The following is a 25,400-nucleotide window of genomic DNA, read 5'->3' on the forward strand; positions in this document are numbered from 1 at the left end:
AAAAAATAAAAAGAGGGAGGAAAAAAGTCTCCAGGCACTAGCGAGGAATAAACTGGAGGTCTTCCCTACCACAGCTCTGGGGGAGGGGGCATTTTATACCCATCAAGCACACATTTAGATAGCCTTTCAAGATACAGAGCATTTAAGTCCATTATCTTTCTTTTTTCATCAAGGTTTATGTGACACTGAGAAAAAATCTTTTTAGATTTTGGATGCAGCATTTTAAATCAGAAAGGAAGAGGAGGTACAGCTTCTGATTCCTCTGCGTTTTGGCACCAATACCAAAAACCATAGTGCTGATGCTTATAATTCCTGACAGTCGCGACAGACACACAAAAAAAAAAGGAATAAAGGACCATAGTGCTCAGCCATCCTCATTTGCACGGCAGGCAAGGGCCATGCTCGACCTCTGCATGGTGTTGCTGCGTGCAATGGGAAGAAGCCTCCCAGCTGCAATCGCTCCTCATGGAGGACACAATCCTGCTCTTCCCCCAGCTTCTTGGCTGTGACCTGCTGCAGCTGTGGGGTTTCAGCAAAAAAAACCCAAAAAGCTCCCAGCGCACCTATGGGTCCTAATTGCTCTGAGCAGCCTCAGCTCAGGCCTCCACCCACACCCTCTGCCTAGCAGCTCTACTTAAGTTCAGCCTTGGGCTGCCTTGCAGGTGAGTTGGTCTCTGCTTTTGCTGCCTGAATGGACCCTTTGGGTATGTGTTGTAACTTGTCTCCAGTCCCCTTCACTGACTGCAATCCCTGGGTGAACCCTGGACTTGGTGCACCCCTTTGCTGTGTCTGGGGATGCTGATGGACCGTGCTACCAGCACCCAGCTCTGCTCAGGTACCATAGGACTGTGTCTGTGGGTGAGAAAACTGCCTGTGCTGGGGTCTCTTTGTCCCCCTTTGTGGGGCAGCGCTGCTCCCTGATGTAGGTAAATGCTATTGCTACTCCTTCACTTGTACTTCAGGTAACTATCTCCTCCAGGGTTTTCCAACAGGAGCCTCTCCTGTTATGTGTGTATATATTTTTTTCTGCTTATATTTATATGGTATATATTTATATTATATTCCACTTCATCTAATATTTTCCTCTGGTGAACAGGTCTAGATTTAAGATCATAAACTGATTTATCTTCTCATAAAAGATGGAGAAGCCTGTCATGCCACCATCTGCCCTAGGCCCGTTGAGACTCCCTGTGGCCTACCACAGGGTTCCTGAGTCTGTTCACCTCCTTGTTGTCCATTAGGTGTCTGCCCACAAGCTGGTTTTTGCCTTCAGTCAGGTGGAGGCTCAGGCCCACTGATTTTTTTACATCTGTATTCCTCTTCTGTTCTCAGAGATGGTCTCACAGGTTTTCTTTTTTTAAGTGCTGTGGATGAGATGGTTTCTCTGAAACACCTCTGCAAACTGTATTGACTGACGATGAAGTCTTGCTGTCTGTGACTGCTGTGAAAGAGTAGTTTTGAGCAACAAGCTCTATCCCTATTCAAGATATAAAAATCCCCAGATTGTCCAGCTCTGAGGCCTTAGCTTAGCACTCATCCTTCTGGTGTAATCTGGGCTCTTTTCCAGGTTTTTGTCTTTTAAGAGACTAGTGACCTTTTGGGTGTAACTGACTTTCACTGATGGTTGTTGGGAGGGCAGAGATGTAGCAGGGCTGTTCTGGTGCTGTGCATCCAGTGGCCTGCATACTGTAGGATCTGAGCAAGCCATCAGTACCTGCAGAGATCCTGCTGGCATCTATGGGTCGCCTCCTGTTGATGGTCACGATGGTGTAGGTGGGAGAGTCTGATGGGACTTTGAGGGGTTTTGTTTGGTTTTAAATACTAATTTCCTTTTCTGTTGGATATAGAAGTTGATGTATAAAAGATACACTGGTCAGGTTGAGCAGCCTTTGGAAGCGGAGCTTCTTCAGCATGGTGTACATTAGGTGTGAACCCATAGCATAATGACTTTTAATATTAAGAGTTTTATGAAGTGATCATGATTAGAGAGGCCTCTTCCTCCAGCAAAACTGAAATTCTCTTCCTTCAAACAATTCCACTTTCTGTTGTATGGTATATTGCCAAAAAAAAGGCTTGCATTGCTATGCTGTATCACCCAGGGATCCTTTTGGATGACTTCTGCCAAGTGAGAGATGTGTTCCTGGAAAACACTTGCGTGTCTCAACACACGTGTTGAGAGCGTGTCTCTGGCTCAATAGCTTTCTCTGATTGAGCAAACACTCTTTTTATGGAGGGTAAAATCAGAGGAGATTTATAGCTTACACTGGTATAATGTGATCCAGCCATGACAAATAGTCCTTTCATCATAACGAATGACAGATCTAGTTGTTATTACTTTGTTTTATTACTGTAACAGGTAGTTTTGAACTGTGCTTGCTGCAAAGGATGAATGCAGTAGGCTGGAAGGAAAACACTAGAGCTGTCGTGATTCAAATCCACTTAAGAAGGAAAACTGTCTGGCATGTCAAGTGTGGACTATTTTACATTGCAGAAAAAAAACCTTAGTGTTGGGGTTTGCTATCTTCAGTGTGCGTTTCCTAATTTTAACGATAGAATTCATGTGTTTTTCTGACACTGTTGGTGAGGTCTCTGAGAAAGTATCTATGGTCAGAGCAAGTCTTTTCATCATTAATACCAGCCTTGATTCCCAGTTGCTTACAGGTAGTTGTTCAAAGTGTGTCTTGTATCTGCCGTTGTTTATACGTAGGAGATTTGCAGGGCCACGTGGTAGACTAGCAGATTATGTAGCCTATAAATAATCTGTTTTGCAGTAATAACCTTTCTGTGCCTAAAATAAAAATGTGTGGTGAGAATGATGCTGTGTAGATCTGTAGGACCTAACTCTCACTTCTACAGACTTTAAAACAGAATGTCATGATATGCCTAACCTTGTGACAGTCTGAGCTTCTAACACTGATGAAAGAGGTGTGGGGATTGACTGGCTGGCCAGCCACCTGTGTTACGTATGGCCCACATTACATGCCAGTAATATGCCTTGACCATGAGACTACTAAAGCCCTGCACTGATGGCACTTTTGGACATCCGGAAGCCATAACAAAGAAAAGGATGTTGTATTATCCGGAGAGCTCTCAGTTCAACTAGCTTCCCAGGCAAGAGAGCAAACTTGTAGTGATGGCACTGAGGCTTTGTGGATTTTGACTCTAGAAAAGCCTCAACAGAATAATCAGATCAGAACTGCTAACACCATAAGTTTTGCTAAAAATTAATTAGTAGGAAGAAGAGGAGGAAGGGCAGACACTGCTTTCAAGGTTGAGTTGCAATAAGTAAGACCATGATAATGCTGAAGGGTATTTGGACTAAGACAACATAGATTTTGGTCTTCAGTGGAAAATATGGCAAGAGGCTGATGTTACAGGGTTGATCCTGCCTCCCCAGGGTGCACTGTACTGGGACTCTAGTTGGCTTTTTCTGACACCCTGGGAGCTCAGTCCTCATTGGTTTGCTAGTGGCTTTCAAAAGAGGTAGCTGATCTTGCTGCTGACCTTTCTGGATGCCTGTTCTTTAGACACCTTCTGATGTTACCTGAGGAAGGAACTCCTGTTCCTCCAAAGAACAAGCCTTTTCTAAGGCATCTCAAGTCTGAAATGAAGGTTACCCCAAATCACCAGATGTGCTGGGAGTAGGTCCTCATCTACACCTGCAGGAGCAGGCAGGTCTCAAGTGGTGTGTGGTGGGGCCTGGGAACCTTTGTAGATTGAAAAAAGCTTCTGTGAGAAGTTGCATTTCAACTCCCTGAGATGTAAAGCCCCTGTTTTCACTGGCTTTCCACAGGCTTACTTGGTCTCCAGCTTGAATGAGAAAAAACAGTCTATAGCAAGATGTTGGGTAAGGCTGCAAAGTGCTCTGTGAGGATCCAGATATGTGGGTGTGCCTACACATGTCTTCATTAATAAATGCATTTACTGTAGGTAAAAATGACAACAATTGTTTGCAGTTATGGCTTCCTTATGCTTCCTGCTAGAGCTCCCTTTCTTGACTTCTGACTTAACCAAAATTTCTCCTTTGGCTGCAGCTTTCCCTTGCTGCTGCTGTTTTCCATTGTTTCTTGCTTGCCTCAGGCTTAAGAGTACAAAAGGTCTCGCTGGTTTTGACTAAGTTTCGGAGGAAACTGATGTTTTGTCTTAAATTTCTGACTGAGATAGCTGTTTAATTATTTTGACCCTTCCATATTCTGAAAGGCAGTCTGGGAATTTGGCTGGAAGACCAACCTGGAGCAAAAGGTGTGCTTTTGTGAAAAGTAGCCAAATAATTCTGTCAAGTTATAGGTCAGCGAAAATCCTTATTCATGTTCTTGTTGTGGGAGAGGCTGGGAGAAACAGTCTTTGGAAGTGGTATTTTCCCTAAGAGGAAGGGACAGGGCAATTGTACGGAATGATGAGTACTGAGACAGGTGAGTGGATGTACAAGCAAGGATAAGGGGTGTGGGAAAGGGGGTGAGTGAAGCTTGTATGGTAACATATACAGAAGAGAACCAGTTAGAGGGACTGCTGTCTAAAATTTGCCACAATATACAGAAATTTAACCTCTGCATTTCTATATGGCCAGCCAAAAGCTGTGTAACTTACTGTCAAGGTTGTTCCCTGCCCTGGTCCACAGAAAGTTAACAGCTTTCAACTTGTGTTAGCTGTGCCAGCATCTCATGTGGTTAAGACCTGCCTGATGTAGAGGTTTTTAAACAGAAAGGCTAATATTGGTGTGAATGGAAGTGCATGGCTGAAGACACCAGAAAAGCAACAGATGAAGAGTTAAAGGACTGGCATGTATTAATTGCTGCAGAGCCACCTCATTTGTTTCATGCAAATAACCAGAGGACAAAGAACAAACTGAAGCCTTAGAGATAAGGTGACAAGATGATGACCAACAGTTACTGAAGCTGTGAAATACCCAATAAGGATAAAAAAAGACTTAATTTTGCCTGAAACTCTTGAGGGGTGAGGCAGGACAGTGAGCCGCACAATCAGTCCTAGTATCCACTGCTAAAGGGCATAAAAGATGCCTCCAAAAATAAAGGGAGGCCCAGGAGATGTGGTGAGGATGTGATGGTGTTATCCCATGTGCTTCCTGCTGTACACAGGTGATCCTGGCCAGACTGAGGTATACAGCTCTGTGCATGTGAGTATGTTGATGGGAGAGTGGGAGTGGGTAGAATCCACTTATTGGATTCTTTTCAATAAATTTTTTTAATAAAAACTGCCTTCCCTGTCTGTAAGGTCTTGCAATGAATTTTGTTCCACTAATTTTCCACAGTGATGGAACTAAATGTTCCATTTCTGCTAATGATTCATGTAGGAGGTGATATATATCCATGTGATGGCATTTTATAGATACTCCAGTTGCCTTTAAGAAAAAAATCTAGATAATTAGATTGCAAAATTGCTATGTTAAAGGAGTATTCGTGCCAAAGTCAGGCACTCAACTGCTATGAATTGAAATGTCTGTTTAAGTTTCGTGCTGCCTTCCTGTAGGAAAGCTACGGCAATCAAAATATTTGCTGTGTTTCTCATTTTCTAAATGCTTGAGATGCACATTGCCCACTTGAGAGATGCATTGAATGCTGTCAATTATGGGTGACACTACTGCATTTAAGTGTATAAAGTGCCACAAAAATGCTATAAAGAAAACCAGGCCACCCAAGTTACAAAGCAGGGTTTCTGCATGAGAGCTGACCTGGATGCTGCAGCTATAAAATGAAGGCAGCTTTCTGCTCTCACAGAAGTCAGAAAAACTTGTGTTCTGACTGCAATCCAGGTGCCTTTTCTCCTTTCCTATCTGTCTCTGTTCCTGGGTATGCTGAGTGGCCACGTGGGCTCTGCAAAATAGCTATCTATACCCACTGAGGGCTTATAGACCTCTGTTGTGCTGCTGTCAGTGCAAGGGCCTTGTTTCCTGGGTGCCTTTTGCTCTTTCTCATGGAGTTGTGGGGAGGAAAATAAATGCTTGTGAAGCATTCAGGGGTGATAGCGGTGAGGGCAGAGAAAAGCCACCCGTTAGGCCAATATGTCTGTATTCTTAAAATCAATAAGGATACAATAAATCGATAAGGATGCTGGCCAAACAAAGTACTGAATGGATGCTGTTGGCTGTGTGCCGCTCCTTCAGCGGCGCAGAGGACATGGGGGGAGTCCTGTGAGCAGCAGCGCCATGTGATTGAATGAAATAACGTTTACAAAAGGAAGATATTCAGCCATATAAATGTGTCCTCCTTCATCGCTGCTTAACTCTGCTGTTTTTGTCATCTCTTCACAGTCATCCTGTTTGAAGGGGTGTGTTGCACAGGTGAGTTTCTGGTTTCTCATACATGTACTCTGCCTGGCAGCTCTGGAAAGTGCTGCCTGTTGCTGTGCTCCTGGTCTGACGCTGTGGTCACTGCCTGCCAGACACTGCTGCAGACTCTTGGGCTGCCCTTGAAGAAGGCAAACCTCCCAATGCTTAACCAGTAAGTGAGAACATCTGGGGAAAATATTTTCTGTTGTTTGTCTCATGAAGTTTAGCTTAAAGACAGAAGTGCATTGTCTTTTTTCCCCACTCTTTCTGTCACAAGAGTGGGGCAGGGATTAATTTTGAGTTACTTAAATGCTTACAACAATGTCCTTAATCTAGAGTTCAAGGAGAAGATTTGGTGGAGATCAGTCAATGAATTTTAGCATGGCAGCTGCCTTAAAGTGTGGTTGAAAATAAGTGCGTAGTGGATTCCTGTTACTATTCTTGCTCTCTCAAACCTGCAGAGATTTCCCTGCTGCCAAAGGGTGGATCTGTTCTGTTCTCCAACAGTAAAAAGCAGATGATTTTCCTTCTTAAAATACCCAAAGCGGATTGCTAACACAGATCCTCTTCACTGTGTGCCCATCCTAGTGCGCCCAGTCAAATCTCATCCCTTCTAGCAGTGCAAAAATGCTAATCCCTGGCACTGAAGGCACCCAGATTAACCCACTGCAGGATTAGGATGCTTGAGCTGTTGATTAGTATATTTGTTTGTCAACATTTGCTGAACTTGGCCTGAAAATGATTTCCAACGAGGTTGCTGACTCTTGGGTGCCAGTTTGCCTGACACATTAGGAAAGGCTGGAGTTAAAGCAAGTGGCTGTAAAGATTAAATGGGAGTGCTGAGTGTGCAGAATGCATTTTGGATTTAAACCAGTCATTGCTGCTGATGGAGACAAAAGTCTTTGGTGGTCTGGTCCAGAGTTGCTGAGCTCCTGCCCTGCTGGGGAGGTATTCAGTGTAGCTGTGGCAGCTGTCTTGCAGCTCAGTGTGGGTCAGAGGAAAGAGTTTCTGACTTGACAGCATCTCCCAGATGCAGCCACCAGCAGGGATAAGGAGTTGTATCGGTCGTCTCTCACATCTGCATTTGCGACTCACACAGAGCTGCTTTTCAGGTCAGCTCTTCCCTGTGCATCCTTTGTTGAGAGCTTCTCCTTTTTGTAGGTTATCTTATTTTGAGTTGCTTGGCTGGAAGCAAATATAACCACTACCCTGACAATAGCTTTGTTCAGCTATTTGTGCTGGTCTCCAGATAAGAGAGATACCTCTGACATTAGAGTCTTCCTTGGTGAGGAAAAGTGCCTGTTAAATGGTTTTTCTGGTGCTTGGCTTTCAGGAGCTTCCTGCTAATGACAGTGTGTGCCATTAAATGGGCGAGCTGCCCACAGATGAACTTGTCTTAGTTCCTGCTCAGTGTAAAATGAGTTTATTTTGAGGGCAGGGCCTTCACTGTGGTACCTTTAGGTACAAAGCAATTGGCTTCCATGTTCTGTGCTGGGACTCAAACTGCCTGTGCTCATAATGTCTTATTTCAGCTACTAGAAAGGGATTCATGTTTTTTTAAAAAAAAAAAAAAAAAAACAAAAAAAACAAAAACAACCCAATCTTGCTCTTGTCAGCAGGGCATTAATTCCAGTGCAAAGGCTGCTCACACTAGCTCAGCACCTCATAAATGCTTACACTGCTTTCTAGTGCACGGGGGAGTGACAGCAGAGCTGTGATCCCATTGCAACCAGTCCTGCCATTGCATGTGAACTGGTGTCTGAGGTGCACTGGTGCTGGTGGAGCACACAATGGTGCTACAGGGAGTGCATGGGGAGGGATGGACATGGTAGATCTCTTCTTGAAAAGCAACTTTTTTCCTATTTTTTTTCCCTGGGAAACTACAAATGAGGGCTCTAAAGATAGACCCCCTCTTTAAAGATTTCTGGTAATACAGGAAGAGTGTATATATTCCTCTCTGATTTTCAGTGGAGAACTGCCATGATGGTAAAATAACTGTTAGCTGGGAACGGTTTTCCTCTATCACGACGCAGGTGAATACAAACTTACATTTGATTCAAAGCAGCTTGTCTTGAAAAGTACTGAACGCTGGCTGTGTTGTGGAATTGGTTCCAGTGATTTCATTCAGCATTGTTGCCGAGTATCTTGATTTCAAGACACATCCTTTTGTGAATGTGGATTGTATCATGTGTCCCTTATGGCTGTTAATGTTCATATACACAGACATTCTGGGCTGAAATGTATAAAACTGCATTTGTCACTCATCTGACAATATAATTTTTCTTCCTCAACAGGCCAGCAAGAATATTCAACTGAAACCCATGTGGAAGACGTAAGTTTAAAAGTGCTTTCAGTGAAGATATGCTGCAAAGGTAGGGCCTTTCCATGAACACTTGTTTTGAGTTTGACACTGGTATCTTAGAGCTGTAGCTGTACTGAGCATTCTCACTTTTGGCAATGCTGTGCAGCCTAGTGAAGCAAGAGCCATTCAGTTTTAACACATTTATAAGCACTAAGTACATTCTTCTGTACTTTAAAAACATACTTTGGGGGATTTCTGTAGAGCTATGTGATAAAATAACTTTGAATATTTTATGCAAGGCCTGTGTTGCAACCTATTCTGCAACAATAATTTTTGAAACCCAGAATGTGGGCCTAAAGCTTCTGCCTGGCTTACCATGGCAAGAGGACAAGGCCACTGCTATGGTGGCACTGCCTCCAGTTGAAACAAGACAGATGTATTATGAAATAACCAGCAAAAACATGGGACAGCAAAGTGTGTGTTGGTTCTCCCACTTTGCCAATGTTTCCTGCACACAGAACTTGCCCTCGATTTAGATCAGCACGGACCTAGCTGATCAGCTGTGCCTAATAGGCGTGTGTAACATAAAGTTGTCTGTATTAAGTAAAGAATTTCAGACCACCTGTTCACTGGATGAAAATGTAATGTCTGACACGGTGCTGAGGCTGTTTGGACTATCTGATGAGTAAAAACTTATATATATATATAGTGTATATATGCATATATATAAAATGGGCCATAAATAAGACATCATCCAGTGTGAAAAAAGCGCATTGTAGATCTTAAGGATCTAGGAAGAGAGGGCCATATAATGTAAGTAATAGTTCTGCTTGTATTTCAGCCCATACTTGCTGTAACAGTGCTTATAAACTTGTAACTTGGATGAAGGCAGTTTCTAGGACATGGGGAGAGTCACTGTGTACACATCTGGGGGATACACGATGTGAAAAAAGAGGGAAGGATGCTAATGCCACCACACGGAGCTCAGGCCTTGGTTTTCTTCAAGGAACAGGTTATGTATGAGCAGTTCTTGTTTGTGATCAGGGTGTAGAGCATAACGTATTGTCTGGCTGATGCGAAATAATCATACTTAAGCCACTGGTTTCCTCATCAGAATACCTTCAAAGGGTGGACCTCAGACCTACACTGATACGGTAGGGAACAACAGTGCTGGCTGCATGCCCTGCCCTTCCCCACAGCTGGCAAATCCATGTTCATGTAGGCTTTGTACCCAAAGGTCAAGGAAGCCCCAGCAGGGTTCATTCCCAGCTCCATGATGTTACTTCTAGTGGGTGAGGATAGGTGTTAGTTTATTCAGTGCCCTTCTTTGAGATGGGGGAGTCCCCAGCAAGACTGTCTGCTTGGTAGGCACTGTAGTTACACAAGATAAATAACATTTTGATGTTGAAGCATATTTTCAATTAGCTCCAATAGTTTAAATCTCAGGAGAAACAAGCAGAAATATAAAGTGAAAGGAGTGGATGTGCTGAGACTGCAGTCCTATAGCAGACAGAGATGTAGGTAGAGACTGATCAGCTAGTGTGGCTTGCTCTGCTTATCGCTTATTATTATCTTGCTTACTGGCTTGCAGTGGGAGCAGGAGCCTTTTCTGTATGTGAACAAAAATTTACCTATGGAATATGTTTGAAACCAATCTCTTAAAAAAAAAAAAAATCTTTGAAAAGTCCATTTAGCACTTAAGGTTTGGGGTTATCTTCTCATCTTTCCTTCCTTTCTGGTTCTGACATCAGGAAGGTTCTCCCTGGGGTTTCTAGAGTCCTTCAAATCTAGGAATTATTTAAAGCCCAGCTTTGAGGCAGGGTTTGGGGATTTTCAACAGAGTATGTGTTGCACTGCAAGGAATAGATGTGAAGTATAAAAATACAGGATTACTATACATGTGCTTGCTGTGAAAGAGAAGTTACTCATGTCTATATAATTCTTAACACCAAAATGCTCCCTGAGTGCCAAGTCCTGAAAGGACCTCAGCTTTCGTCTCCTTCTGGGACTACAGAAAGATCTGTAGCTGCTCACAGGATCCAGACCTTGCTATATGTTACATCTCCAGCGTCCCCAAATCCAGGCTGTTTCTGCAGCTACCCTTGCAAGTGTCCCCTCTCCTGCACAGGAACGCTGCCCTGGCTATGATTGAGACGCAATATTTTTGCGCTGGAGTGCTTGGTTTCCCTCCTTGTGGCAGAGATGGGGAAGGATGAAGTGGGCGAGAGCCTGAGAGCATGCACTCATTAGCTTTTTGTCTGCCAGCAAGTTGGGAGCGTGCATTGCTCTGGTTATAAAAGGCCCTTGTTAAGTAATCACATTTCTCTTGCATAAGTGCTTGTTTTTGAGAGGTTTTAGCCAATCGGAGGCTGCAGCTCACAGACAGAAACTATGTCTAACTACTGTGATTTTTTTTTAAATAATGCATGATTATTAATCTGCTGAAAGTTGTATAAAATCTCTTTAGGTAAGGTTGAGTGGTGGAGACTCCCCAGCACTGGTGGTAGCTGAACTACTGCTGCAAGACGCTGCCAAAAAGCCTGTGCGGATCCTTGTGAGTAATATAACTGATTCTTCTAAAGGGTTTTTGTGGCTGATAACTGCAGGCAGGGAAATATTGCAGATGTTTATTGCCAGCAATAAATTAGAGGGAGGCAGGAGGTGAGAGACAGTAGTGAAACTATTGACCAGTTTTAAAATAAGACTTTCCTCCTAGACTTCTGTAAGCGAGTACGGGTTTCTCTGAAGCTGTGTAATCAAGTTTCTTCTAAATATGCTAATAAAAAGAAATGTGGTGCTGAATTCAACTACAGGACTGTCAGGAGAACATAGATTTGGCCTGACAGTGTGATCAAAGGACCGTCTAGTCCCATGTACTGGTTTGGAGTGGCCAAAGTCAATGTTCAAGGGAAGAATATACAAGTAGGAGAAGTATACAGTGATATTTCCACTCCTACATTTTCCTGGCTTTCAGAAATCTGCAGGTCAGTTATTTCCTGAGTCAGAAATGATATTTTTAATAGTACAAGTGGGTGGTTTGTTTTTTTTTTTTTTTTGGAATTTGCTAATTCAGTGTATCCATTGAAGACAATACATTGTTTTGGGATTTGACCAACATAAATCTAAGGGGGATCTGATATCTTGAGTTAAATGAGTTCTTCCACATAGGATTTTCATTTAAAAAAAAAAAAAGGTGGTTTTCTGTTTAGATGGAACTGAAAAAGGAAAAGCTTGTATGGATCTATTAAAAACATTTCCTCTCCCACTTCCTTGTGATGTATCTGGATGTAGCTCAGTCCATGAACAAAGCCCGGAACTATAAAACCGTCCACTGAAGTGGGAACTGGAATTTATTAGTTCAACACCGAGCAGCTTGGAACAATTCAGTTATTATTCCTGCCAACCCTGGAAGGCATTGAAGTGACATTATACAGGGAAGGAAGCTCAAGTACTGAGCTGTGAGGGGAAATAAAGCTGTTGCCTATAGAATGGATGCATGTACGCTTACTCTACAGGTGGCACAAAACTTTTCCTTGATAGAAAAATGCTGGACTAACGGGGATCACTTGGGAGAGCTCAAGTCATTACATACAAACTTGAAAAAAGCCGTATGTTGACTTCGCAATCTATAAAGTTCTTGAAACCTGCTAAAGCATTTAAATCTTTTTTGCAGCCAGTAGACGAGGAGGTACTACCACCATGAAAAGAAGTTGTTATCTGGTAGGAGTTACAGGATTAGAGGTACATGTGAAAAGCTATATTGAACCAAAAGAGACTTGGCTGCAAAGCCAGATTTTAATATTTTCATATTTCCTTCCTAAAGGGGGCAAAATGATAGGCCTATCTGCTTCAATATAAAAGCAATAGTGATGTAAAATAAGCTGCAATCCCTCTTTTACGCTTGCTTGCTAATTGTTTAGACCTTAAAGCCTTTGCAATACATCCACAGGCAAATTTGAGTTATCTCTTGCCCTGTGCCAGTAAGAGACAGGTCGTGGCAGAGCAGGATGCTCGCTGGGAACTGCGTGGCTTCCCATCTCAATTCCGCAACTTAGCGAGGCCTCTTAGCTCCTGTGCTTCAGGGTTGTCCAGAAACCAGGTGGCTTTCCCAGGTGTGTTGTAGTGTTTGCTATCCATCTGAAACTTGTACAGGGGGCTTTAGCCTTTATGGTGCTAGGGGCTGGGAGAGGGAGGTAACAGCCAACCTTAGACATCATGAGACAGGCTTTTTCCCCAGATCATCAGATGATTTCATGGATCTGGAGGGTTTACAGTCTTAAAAACCCATGAGAGACTATTAAAGATGCTACTACTGGAAATCCTCGAGCTGCTGGAAGAGTATTCTAGGGAAGTATCTGTTGCTTGCCCTGTTTTTTGGGCTATTCTCTGGACTGCTGACACTGCTGTCGAGACAATGCTGGTTCAAACAAAGATACTCCTAGCCCATGCAAGGCCTTTTATTTGTGGTTTTTTCATAAGAACTAAAAAGTCAGCACACTGGGGAATTTACAAGGTTATTTTTAAAACAGTCTCTGGGATACGGAATGAACCCAAGCATACATTAGGACAGCCAAACAATATTTCTAATGTGTTGCAGGGTAAAATGGATGCTATACACAAGCTCAAGATTTTTGTGATGTTTCTGTCTCTGGCTACTTTCACAGTCATGGTGATACTGAATGCTGGAAATGCCACTGGGATATTCAAAGGTAATGCAAGCAAATCATCTTCGTTCAGAGGTGGATTTAATGCCTTATATCATTTAATGATATAAGGTACCTTAGATGGGATAGATCTGTTTGTCACCTCATTGCTTCTCCAAATACACACTGATCTGTGGAAGATGGAAGTAGCTGATACATCCTCCAGGTGTTACAGCCAGGTGCCTGAGCCCTATCCAGTCCCTTGAAATCCAAGTAAATGGCCTTGTCCCTGCTGAACCTGGATCTATCTGTGCGTGAAAGGCAGTCTTTGTATACACTGCCCTTGTATCCCTGGTGGAAGCTGTTCAGGCTGCTGCTGTGGGTTTACAGAAGGCAGTGGTGCTTGGTTTGAACACTTCCCCAGCTGAATCTGTCAGAAATGAACACTGTGCTTCTCTCTGGCTTTCACATGCAACTGGCTTTTCTGGTTCTGTGTAAGAGGGAAGGTGCTCAGGGTTCCCCATAGGGACAGTGATCCCATAACAGGTGTCTAAAGGCAAGCCAACTGCAGCATATGGCTTGTTTTCACCAAGGGCATCCTCTCATCTCCCTCAGATCCACTGAGGTGTGAACTAAGCCTTGAGGAAGACTGCAGGGTGAGGGAAACCAGCAGTCTTTCCCCATCCTTAGTATGTAGTAACACTTCTGTCTGCAATAACATTCACCACCGCAGGTCTGTTCAGGACAACCCCTGGAAACATCTCGGCGAAGTACAACACTGACTTCACACCAGCTGGCTGGACTTTCCTCATCTGGAATGTCATCTATGCCTGGCAGCTTGCCTGGCTTCTCTATGCCTTGTCAGGGATCTGTCGAAGGTATTTTCCTTGCTTATGGTAGAAAGGAGGGAGAGGGGCTCTTCATTTCTGTAACTCAGTCTCTTACTCCCTTTTCTGGGGTTTCTAGCCAGAGTAAACCCACTGCCATTCCTTTTGATTTGACATGCTGAAGCTCTGCTGCTGGAGCATCTTTTAGGTTCAGCATCCAAAGCTGGGAAGCAGTTTGGAGGTGCATGTGAACTGCTCTAATGTCTGGACAAATTGCAAAGCATGTAAACTGTTCTGTGAGGTCTGGTTTCCACTGATTCATGTGATCTGACAGAGCTACCCAGTAGCTGCACTTACTCGCTTGCTAGATGCTGAGAATCCACAGGGGAAAAATTAATGAATTATGGAGTTAATGCTTTGAGTTTACTTGCTGTTAGAGATCAGAGAATCAGCATTGGGAAGTCTCTTGGGTTGCTGAACTGGACTTGAAGCCTTTCCTGGGGCTATGAGATCAGTAACTGCCTCATGCAGTACCATGCAATATTTGTAACAATCTGTGGTGTCTTCTGTGGGATAGACTTGCATTGCAGCCCTTCTGTCAAGGGGGACCATGGACTGCTTAGTTTGAGCCTTGTGCATCTGCTGTTTTCATGTGACTTGTAAGAAGTTGCTCGGTTGATACTGGCCAACACTGAAGGTTGAGGGGGAAAAATGAAGTATTTATACAAGAGTGATCAAGTCTATACACATGTGTGTGCATGCCCACACAAAATATGTACACATATGCGCTCACACTGTGATCCCATAAGTCTTTTTCCCCAGGAATTGAGCTAAAATCCCATGACCATGCCATTGTTACCACCACCAGTGGCACAAGCTTTGTAGCATCTGTGGAGCAGTCCTTAGTACCCACTAAATCTGTGATGGTGCAGTGGTGGTGCAGAGACCAGCAAGAAGTTCTATACCATGGGACAATGTCCTGGTGGGGAAAGCCACAGAGACTGTATTTTGTGTTGGAGAAGGATTCAGAGGAGAAATAGTCTGATTTAGGTTGAAATGTTTCACTCCAACCTAGAGTCCCTGTTAACATGAGGAAAATGAAGCCAGGAAAGTTTCGTTGGTCAATGCAGTCATTGTTTTCCTGTCTCCATACCTACTTTTTCCTGGCAGGAATGAACTTGGATGTGTCTACATAAAGCCAGACTTGCTGCCAATACCTTTTTACATGGTGTGGATTCTGAATAACAGCCTCAATGTTGGATGGCTGTTTCTGTGGGACCGAGAGTAAGTTGCTTTTTGTTACAAATGCTTTCTAACCCTCTTGTTGGGACTACCCCAGCGCTTCATTTTGCACTTTTCCCTATGTGTGAATGCTTAATCACACCTGTAAAACTCTATGACAGGCCTTGGCAAAAGGTAGCCTTCATAAAAGTTTGTTTTCATCTTGCCTGTGAGGTAGATTGGTTATTGAAGTCTAAGATCTCCTCAAAGCTGTTGTTCTTATGTGTTTTTCCTCCACAGGTAAGACAGGAGCCATGCCTCTCTTCATAAACACAGTTAAGCTCCTTGCCTTGGATTGTTTTCATAATCATGGTCACATGAATGGCTTATAATAGCGCTGCTGTCAAGAGGTGAAGAAATCGGTTGCAGTCAGGAAAATAACTTTGTGATTAACAGAGTAAAACAGCAGTAGGTTAAAATGAGGGCTACATGTAGTGATTACCTTTATTAAAGGCTGGTTAAGTTAAAGTCAGTAAAGGCTGGACAGTAAAGCTATGAATTAAGGCATTGTGACACCACTGAAAAATGTATTGTACATTGTGTGTATGTTGTATTCTTTGTCCTAGATACCTCCTCCCAGCCCTGATGTTCCTGGCAGCCCTCACTCTTACTGCGTGTGCTGCCCTCTTCATTTCACACCGAGCGTTGAGCAGCCATTCCTCGTGGTTTGTGAAGGGTCACAAAACTGAGCTCTGGCTAATCCGCATCCTGGTAGGTGGTATTTCAGAAGCTGTGCTGTTCGTAAATGCTAACAAAAAAAAACCCCCAAAACCTGCTGTGCTGAAGGTATCAAGAATAAAGATTCAATGACAGGAGATGGGTAAGGGAAGATTTCTGCCCTGACTTTAACTTGTGCCTGCTGCAGGTACACACAGGCTTAATTGTACCTCAGTTTCCTATCGGACATCATGGCAATGATTTAGAGCAAGGTACTTGTACTGAAGTACCTTGAAGTACCTCGTACTTCTCCAGCTACTACTGAATGAAGTTTTCAGTGATGTATGAAAACTTCAGCCCAGACTTGTGTTTGAGGTGTGGAAAAGAATATTTCTTGCAGAGGGAGAAGCCATTACTAAGGGTGGCTTCTGTTGCTGTAGCTGATGGTGATGTCCCTGGTATCTGACTACAAAAATTATATATTTCTTGTACGGGGAAGTGCATACTGCTCAAGGTTTCAGATGCAACTGCCCTTCTGAGTTTTGCCAAATTCTGGAAGAAAATTACTTTTCTGCTGTTTCTGAGAAGAGTGGATGTTCGTTTGGCAAACTGCATAGAGAAAATAAGAAACATACTCATACTCCCATCACTCCTTGATTTCCCTCCTTGTGCCTCTCTCCTAGCTCAAACCTGCTACCCCCCAACTCTTCCTCCCCATCCAGGACACCTCACACTGCAGTTCCTCCCGTGGCTGCTCTGTGTGCTTTAACCACCTGTGGTTCCTTTGCTTGATATTGGTGTTGCTCAGTGAGAAAGTGGATCAACTGAAAAAGCACATCAAAGGAGCTAGGAGGGTCTCCAGTGGAGGGGGAGTCTACAAAGCTGGGAGTCTGCACAGAAATGTTCCTACTGACTCTGCTGAAAATGTCTCTAAATCTCTTGGCACAAACTGGGAGTGGGCTCTGTTCTTTACACCCTTGTATTTCAGTTCCTGAGATGCCAGTACAATGCAGGGAGTTAGGAAAAGCTGGACTCCTCATCCTTGCTCAGGAGTGACTCTAGCCCTTGATATTGCCTGCTGCAGTCTCTGTGTAGCAAAGATGTTTGGGAGGTGGCTGGGATTCTCTCTGTCAGTTACGGCAGCCTGCAACAACTGGGGGGGGCAGCCAGGTAGACTCCACACTTTGAGGAGTGGATGGGAAGCCCCTGCTGGGGTTGCAGGGCTTTGTACGGGGAATTCTGCAGCTGCCACTGGGGTGAATCTCTGGGGTACTTTGAAGCCTCCAAGCCTTCAACTCTTCTCCATGTTGAGGGACTTTCACTGCAATTAGGTCCAGAAGGCTGGCTTAACTGCCCCAGGACCTATGGGTCATGAAAGACAAACAGGAATTACCTTTTTTTATCACTGCTTGTCATCTTGCTGTGTTATGTGGCAGGTCCAGAATGGGCTGGTGCTGTATTCAACATGGACCACCATCGCCACTCTGCTGAACTTTGCTGTTGTGTTGATCTACAAGTGGAACGTGTCCAATGAGACAGCAACGACTGCTTCTCTAAGCATCCTTGCTCTCGGTCTAGTAATATGGTAAGCAACCTCATGGGTTCCCACAAAGCCTGAAAGACCCCTTCCACCCAACCCACAAATGGGTTGGACCATCTGTCCCAATTCATTCATAGTCTGTCCCTGTACCAACTCTGAGTACAAAGTCTTCTGTTATAATTCATGGCAGATGAACTGGGACCCCAGGCGGAGCTTTTCTTCCCTGACCCTTAACAATGCCAATAAGCACAGGCTGTGGCCAGGAACAGGTTGCTGTGACTTGTATGAGCCCAATCCACCCTAGGGTTGCAGGTGAGGGCTTGATATGGAAAACATATGAAACATGGCTTTTTTTTCCTCTTAACTTACCTTAGATAATTTTTTTATTAATCGTCTGAATTTTAGTAAATGAACAATTTTGGGCTCTGGTCCAAAGTGGCCTGCAAAAAAAAAAAAAAAAAACAAACAACATTTTGTCCAACTCCTTTCTTAAACTTTCTATGGGGGGAAAAATGTACAGAGAAAATGTTTACTTCGGTCACTCTTTCTTCACAGGTTTTATCTAGAAAACTTCTTTCTTGATGAGTATGTCCGCTATAACCTTACAGTCTACCCAGTGGTCATAATAGCTCTGACTGGCAGTGCATGCAAGAACTTCTTGTTTTCATCCCCAACGACAAACGGCATTTTTATAGGTGAATCTTTTGGACTGTTTCCAACTCTTGTAAAAGAAGGCCCGTAAACATCATTGCCCATGAGCCTTGGGGCTGGATTCAAACCTTGTGTTGCCTCAAGTTCGCTTCCCGGTGCAATGTTTTCCCTACAGTCTTCCACCATCGACTTGGGTCCTCTGCTGGTAGCTCCATCTGATGCAGGGTGGGCTAAAGGAAGAGCAGGGATGGAATGAAGGCTGTGGACTTCCATTTGCCCTCTATCATTTGGGATATAGGAGCAGTGCATAAGTTTCTGACCCAAGGAGGGGTTGTATCTAAATTTCCCAATGCAAAACCCTGCGCACGCTCCCCTCCTACGCAGAGCTCAGGCTAGCCTTAACAAGTTTTCCTGGGATTATTTGGTTGCTGCAAGCCACTGTAGCTGAGTTGAGTGTAGTCATCCATTGTAAAAGGGCTTAAGTTGTCTGAACACTGTACAATCACAGCCTGGCAAAAGCTATGCCATTATGAGTAGTTTTATGCTGGCATGAAATGGACTGAGCTGCATGAACTCTGAATCCTGCTGTAGCAGTTTGAGATGCTGGTTCCCACCACAGGGTCAGCAGAGGGGAGCATGTTCCCACCCTTCAGCCTTCCCACTGCCATGTGCCAGTGGCTAAAGCTAATTTCTGGACTGGCACCACTATTGCCACCACTCCAGTATGTGTTCCCTTTTTGCTGTAAGGGCAGCTGGAGCCTGGTAATGCCTAAAAGCACCCAGCAGGACTTAGCAGAGGTTGTCTGCCAAAGGCACAAGGGCACTGGAGCCCCATCTCCTGATGGTTATGGCCACCAGGAATGGGAAGGTATGTGTGATCTCTGGCAGACAGCTGTGTTCCTGCAGTAGGTGCACTTCTGCCAGCAAAGCTTCATGCTTAGTGGTTCAGCTTGTTTGGCTGGTAGGGCAAGAATGTGCTTTTCCCAAACTAGTGCATGTTTCTTTATATAGTTCAACTATTCTCAGAGTGTTTTGTTAATGTAATGCATTTTTATTCCTGTGTCCATAAAGCCTTCCCCTTTTAGACATGCCTTGACCTGGAAGCATTGGGCAAGTTTGAATGGATAGCAGTGAAACTCTGAACTCTGTGAAATACAGCTCTGATGGGGGGTAATGGCTCCTATGCAGGGGGATTCTTTTTTTCCCCTCTTTTCCTGCTTTCCCTGTGTCCTGGTTTCAGCTGGGATAGAGTTAATTTTTCTTCCTAGTAGCTGGTATAGTGCTGTGTTTTGGATTTAGTATGAGAATAATGTTGATAACACACTGATGTTTTAGTTGTTGCTAAGTAGTGCTTACACCAGTCAAAGACTTTTCAGCTTCCCATGCTCTGCCCAGTGCACAAGAAGCGGGGAGGGGGCACAGCCAGGACAGCTGACCCAGACTGGCCAAAGGGCTATTCCATACCATATGATGTCATGCCCAGTATATAAACTGGGGGAAGTTGGCTGGGGAGCAGCGATCGCTGCTCGGGGACAGGCTGGGCATCAGTCAGTGAGCAATTGCACAGCATATCACTTGCTTTGTATATTATTGTATTATTATTATTACTATTCTATTTCATTTTGCTTCAGTTATTAAACTGTTCTTATCTCAACCCACGAGTTTTGACTTTCACCCTTCCAATTCCCTCCCCCATCCCATCGGGGTGGGGGGAGTGAGTGAGCAGCTGCGTGGTGCTTAGTTGCTGGCTGGGGTTAAACCACGACACCCTGAATGCCCGTTGTACTGGCAGCTGGGGTATGACAAGAGGTACTGACTTTCTCTCATGTGCTAACATGCTTCTATGTTTCTTTTCTAGTTGTTCTGCTGGCCATGACTTGCTTGATCTTTGCTGTTCGACTGGGACTAGTCACATGGAGACACTGCAAGAGACCACTGGAAGCATCAGAAACCCCAGACCCATCAGGCACAGTGGCCTGAGACCTCTGGTATGTTGTGGCAGATACTTTAAAGGGAAGAAAAAAGAATTGGGCATCTGCTGGTCCTTCCTTCCAGTATCGATTGCCCTGTGCTCTTTAAATATTTATTTCCATTCCAAATGCGGATGGCTTGTGTCTGCAAACCTGTCCTGTTCCCATGTTCCCTCAGATCAGCTACTCACAGCCCCACCTTGAATCTGCACCCTCCTTCATTTAATTTGACTCTGGATCAGTGCAGGAACAGGTCCTTCAGCTGAACAGCCTTGTGTACCTCTGACTGAGCTGTGGCTCTCTGTTCCTGCCAGTGCAACGAGGGCTGTCAACAGGCACTTAGCAGGCTTGCACAGACAGCTGTTCATAGCCTTTCCTTGGTAGCCCATTTTCCTTAAAGTGCAGCTTTAGGTGACCTGTCCCTGGGAGTCAAGGCGAGCAGCGGGAGGGAGGTCTGTCATTCCTTTGGCCACTCCATGCTGGGTGCCTGCAAGCCCTGGTGGTGTGAGCAGATCTGCAGGCAGTGACTGCTCCCTTTCCTGCTTCTCTTCAGCATGATGGGAACAAGCACCACAACTCTAGAGATCTGCCTTTGTGGTGTCAGCTCTGATGTTTGATATCCAAAGGGGGGGGGGGGGGAAAGGAGTGACTGAATACTTCTGACACAATTGTAAGCCTTCAACCTATTTCAGCTCATTGTAGCTCTAGAAACTGAAGATGCATTTGCTTTTCAGCATACAGTAAGATATCTGGGTCTCTGCCCTGGTTTTTCATGACTTCTCAGTTAAGTTAGTCACTGTGTCAGTGGCTCTGTCTGTGGACCCACAATAACAGCAGATTTGTGCTGCTTCTGCTCTGCCTGTAAGACAGATGAGATCTGGGTCAGGCGGGAGCAGTAGGTTGCCTTTCCCTGAGCTGTGTAGAGCAAGCAGTGCACAATCTGTGCTGGCTGGATGCCTCCTGCTGGAGGATGGCTTGTAGCTACTCTGTCAGGAGGTTAAATGTACAGACAAGATGATACCTGATCTGGGGTAAAGCCTGCTACTTCAAAGGAACCCTATTTAAGAAAAAAAAATTATTTGAACTGGTAGAGTGAGTTTGTCCTGGATCAGTGCTTTCTCTTGTGGCTTTGCCTAAAAGTGGATTGACTGAATTGTTGGACCGCTGCCTCTATTTCCTGTGCCTACTCAAGAGCTGATGGTGCCTCACCGGTGTCTGGAAAGTGTTCCTCCATGGCAGGTGCTTTCAAATGCTGAATATCTTGCAACACTATTACAAAGGTGGACTATTCTAAAATAATGGGTGCTATTGTTTACATTTAACAAAGAACAATCAGTGTAACACAACTCCTCTTGTCATTCCATCACATAGCTGCTTTATTTGAAAATAAAACAAATTCCACCACTCTTCCACTAACTCTGTAAATCATCTAAAGCCACTGTCCTGGCTCCTGCCTCGCCTGTGCCCTGGGTTCTGCAGCAACCCTAGTGCCAGCTGCCCCTCCTTGGCTGGGCTGCTCCTGAGTATAGCTGCTTCCACTGATCATGCCTTCATCACTTGGGCACGTGGATTCCTACATGTGACTTGAACTCCTCTGCCCAGCACCCTGTTCATTAAACTTCTGTTTTATAAGCTCTGCCTCCGGAGAGCCCAGCTAGTAAATTCCCAGCAGCCTCTCTGTAAGCTGCCTTCTTTAATACAGTGGTATTAAATCCACTGGTGTGTGGATTAAGGGGTCCAGGCAAGGTGAGTAGTTGGCACTGGACTGTGCAGCAATTAATGCATGAGGAGCCCTGGAAGATTTTGCATCCTCCTAAGCAAGAGCTTTGCAAACAGCTCCTGAACCAGGCCAGCTGCACTGCCTTTCCAGAGGACATTAAAGAAAGCCTTCAGCAGCTTTCTCGGTGTCTGTACTGGACAAATGACTAAAACTATACCACAGGATACAATTAATGTATTAATTAGCTGGGGAGAGTCAATCAACAGGGCTTCTCTATAGAGGGAAGTCATGTCTCACAAACCTCTGAGTTCTCTGAAGGACTCAAAAAAATCACACAGGTAAGAGCTGTTTTATATTGCCACTGGCTTCTAAGGAAGCTCAAGAGCTATGTCATAAAAGGCAATGTCCTTCCATAGATGATTAAAGCTGGGAAATAGAGGGGGTGTTTCTTTCCAGGAAGGGAGGTTGCTGGTGGCATGTGTCATTAGACCTGGGCTGGATAATGTTGTCATTAAAAGCCAAGGGATAGGTTGATGATGGACAGTTATTTAGGATGCTGAAGAAGAAGGTTGACTGGGGAATTGCAAAAAGCTCTTACGAAAGTGAACAGTGTAATGATGGACGAAAGTCATTGTAGGTATGTGCTAAAGGATGTATAAAAGGAAAACAAGGCTGAACACATTCAACTACTATGCTCTGAGCTGGCCTCTTCCACTTGGGTGCAAGAGCTTGGAGTTATGGTAGCCTTTCCCACCCAACTATCTCTATGTCTGGCAGAAGTAGAGGCAAACCATCTATCAGGGATAGTTAGGAAAGGACTAAAATTGGGATAACTCTCATGCTTCTCTAAAACTACCGTGCACCCACGCATTGAGAGCTTTGTGCTGTTATGGTCCTTGCACTTCCAGGAGATTATGAAGACTATGGGAAAGATTTGGAGATGAGCAATGGCACCAGGGAGCGAGATGTCTCCCTGCCCATCTGTGCACCCCAGAGCTGAGGAGCAGCTCGGGCAAGGAGGTGTGTGACCCCTTTTCTCGTGGCTGCCTTGCTGTGTGTGGCATGGGGCCAGGTGCTGCTCTTCACCCTGCTTTTGCCCCTCTGAAATGAGCTGAGAGGAGGGCCTCAAAGGCCTTTTTCTGAGTGCTGATGAGGTGCTGCAGCAGCACCCAGTTAATCTTTTGCAAACTTCCCTGTAAGAAAGCCCCTGGCAACTGCCCCAAAAAGATTAGGCTGAGCTAGCCCCAGCCCTGGCCACCCACAAATAAGCTCCTGGCCCCCAAAACCTCTCCAAGCACTATTTTCCTCAGAGCTGGGGCAGGCAGACCTCCAGCCAGCTTTGGGAAAAGTGGCTTGCCTTGCGTCTGTGGCAGGAACAGGAGCCTAAAACTACCCTGCCTGCCCATTTTTCTTTTAGCTGGAGAAAGGGAAAGAAGGATGAAAAATAAGTGTGAACCTTCCCCTTCCAGTCTTGGGGCTAAAGATAGCCCCAGGCTATTTTTAAAGGCCTTTTTTTCTGAAATACCTTATTTTCATTTGTTTTCAAAAACCACCAATACACGGTTTTGCCCACAAGAGATTTTCTTTCAGCAAAACTGCAGTTCATGAAGCTGGAAACCTGCCAATAGCAAAAATAATCGGTCTGGCCTTTGTTTCCATGAGCGATTATAGGATTTGGGTGAATTTTACTGGATTTAAAATTTCTTGGAAAGCTGGTGGCCTTAAGAACCCAAAGTCTGAAAAATTAGTTTTGTTTCTGAAAAGGCAATTCAGGGCCCTGGTAAATCCTCATGTGTCTCATAGCCCAGCCCAGGATGCGACCCGAGTCCTCTGGGCTGCCTCACCTCCTTGTGGGGCTGGAAGAGGGATGGGGCTGGCAAAGTCAGGCATGACATCATTCCTGGAACATGAAGATGTACCTTGCTCTTTCTGATACCAAAACCTGGGTTTACACTTGTTGTCCTCAGAAGGGATTTGCTCTGTGGCTAAATGGGGGCATAGGGAAAAGCAGGGTTATCTGTAAACCACCAGTGGGTGGACAACACTAGCGCCGAGTCCAGGGATGCTCGGGGATGCTTCCTTCCCCCGGCTGGGGCCAGCTCCTGCCCAGGCTCCCTGTGGCTCTGCACCTGACAGCCTCCATCCAAGTATGACCCATCAGTTTGGCAATGTTTTCTCCGGAGGGCTGTATCAGCTGGGCTGGACATTGCCGAAGCTGCAAGACAGTTGTTTTCAGTAAAAGTTCCTGGGAAAATCTAATTTGGAAGAATGTTGCATTGAAGAAGTTGTGGGTCAGGGGAAATATGCATTTGAACTGAGAGAGCAAATGTGTTAATTCAAAAGGAATTTTTAAAAAATGGGGTTATAAGACCCTGGATTAGGCTGTTAGTAAAGCCCATGTGGCTTCCAGAGAAAAACGTGCCTCATTTCTTGGATTAGGGCTCATCTGGCTCCTCCTCAGCCACCGTGAGAGCGGAGATGTTGGGCTCGGGTTAGGCTTCCCTTTGACACCTTCCACCAGCAGCAGCATGCTCTGGGTGTTGCTGCCTAGAGCCTGTCCTGCAGCCCCGGGGCACCGCACTCCCCTCATGATGCTCTTGGCTACGGAGCTCAGGTAGACCGCAGGCAGGAGGCTCTCCTGCTGGGCTCCCAAAAACAGAGCACCCAGGCAGAAGAGATGTTGTGTTATGACCTAATTTGTTCTTGGCTTGACGCTGCCCTCAGTACTAATTATGTTATATTAAAACATCCATGAAAAGGAATAATAAATAAATAAAATTGAGCCTACTGGAGAGAAGGGATGTTACACCATGATGCAAAGCACCAAAGCAGAAAGCAGAATTGCCTTTCATCTGCAATTCAGAGCAATTTTGCAAACCTATTGCCTGGCTGCAGCCAGGGGCGATTGGTATAGCAAGATACAGGCAGCGATGCTGACATACAGGCGTAAGCAGCACCAGCCACTCTGGCCACCACCACCACCAGCAGGAAAACAGGGATGAAACCTGTGCTGGTGCCTTGTCGCTTCTCAAGGCATCTCGTCGGAGAAGCGTTGGCCTTGGAGAGGAAACACAAAGTAGGCTGGCTCAAAATGTGGCGTCCCAAACACTCATCCTCTGGAGTTGGAGCAAATCCAGCCCTCGCTGGCTGCACCTCCATTTCCTTATCTGTAAAGCAGAGATGAACAGGACAAGTCTCTCCATGGAAGACTGTGAAGATCCCCAGATAAAAGCACCAAATACATGCGACGATGATTAAAGGCATTAACTCCCTTTGCTATGCACACAGTTTAAACATGCTTGGGCCATCCCAGGCTCTTTGAAAACTGTTAGATGTTTTCAAGCTAAATATTTATTTTATCTGCGCAGAGCTGGGACAGCCCCGTGTCGGGAGATTAGCTCAATTCCCTCTGTCAAAGGCATCTCAGCAAAGAGTTATGGGCTCAGGCGAGACTCATGCATGGGCTGAACACGTGGGAAAAAATGCTGGAGCAGCCCAAGAGCCTGACCCTGCTCCCGGCAGA

General features: G+C 44.9%; 1 protein-coding gene across 6 annotated transcripts; it reads left to right on the top strand.

The window, feature by feature from the left end:
* Positions 1-595: 595 nt before the first annotated feature.
* Positions 596-25,264, top strand: LOC104014928 (uncharacterized). Of its 6 annotated transcripts, XM_087776190.1 has the most exons (13): positions 700-835; positions 6,269-6,298; positions 8,581-8,658; positions 11,056-11,142; positions 12,262-12,329; positions 13,186-13,297; positions 13,965-14,109; positions 15,229-15,342; positions 15,906-16,050; positions 17,433-17,581; positions 18,092-18,231; positions 20,046-20,175; positions 25,246-25,264. In XM_087776190.1, exons 5-12 carry the CDS (start codon positions 12,288-12,290, stop codon positions 20,165-20,167), a joined length of 969 nt encoding a protein of 322 aa, XP_087632316.1. In that variant the 5' UTR covers positions 700-835; positions 6,269-6,298; positions 8,581-8,658; positions 11,056-11,142; positions 12,262-12,287; the 3' UTR covers positions 20,168-20,175; positions 25,246-25,264. The 6 variants fall into 6 exon arrangements, with proteins under 6 accessions (XP_087632315.1, XP_087632317.1, XP_087632316.1 ...); XM_087776189.1 differs by lacking the exons at positions 700-835; positions 25,246-25,264 and adding an exon at positions 596-662 and having other exon boundaries at positions 8,581-8,618; positions 20,046-20,803; XM_087776191.1 differs by lacking the exon at positions 25,246-25,264 and having other exon boundaries at positions 680-704; positions 8,581-8,618; positions 20,046-20,803.
* The last annotated feature ends 136 nt before the right edge of the window (positions 25,265-25,400 follow it).

This window comes from Nipponia nippon, unplaced genomic scaffold, assembly GCF_047370975.1.
Source record: "Nipponia nippon isolate SJK-2023a ecotype South Korea unplaced genomic scaffold, ASM4737097v1 scaffold_4, whole genome shotgun sequence".
Taxonomy (NCBI): Eukaryota; Metazoa; Chordata; class Aves; order Pelecaniformes; family Threskiornithidae; genus Nipponia; species Nipponia nippon.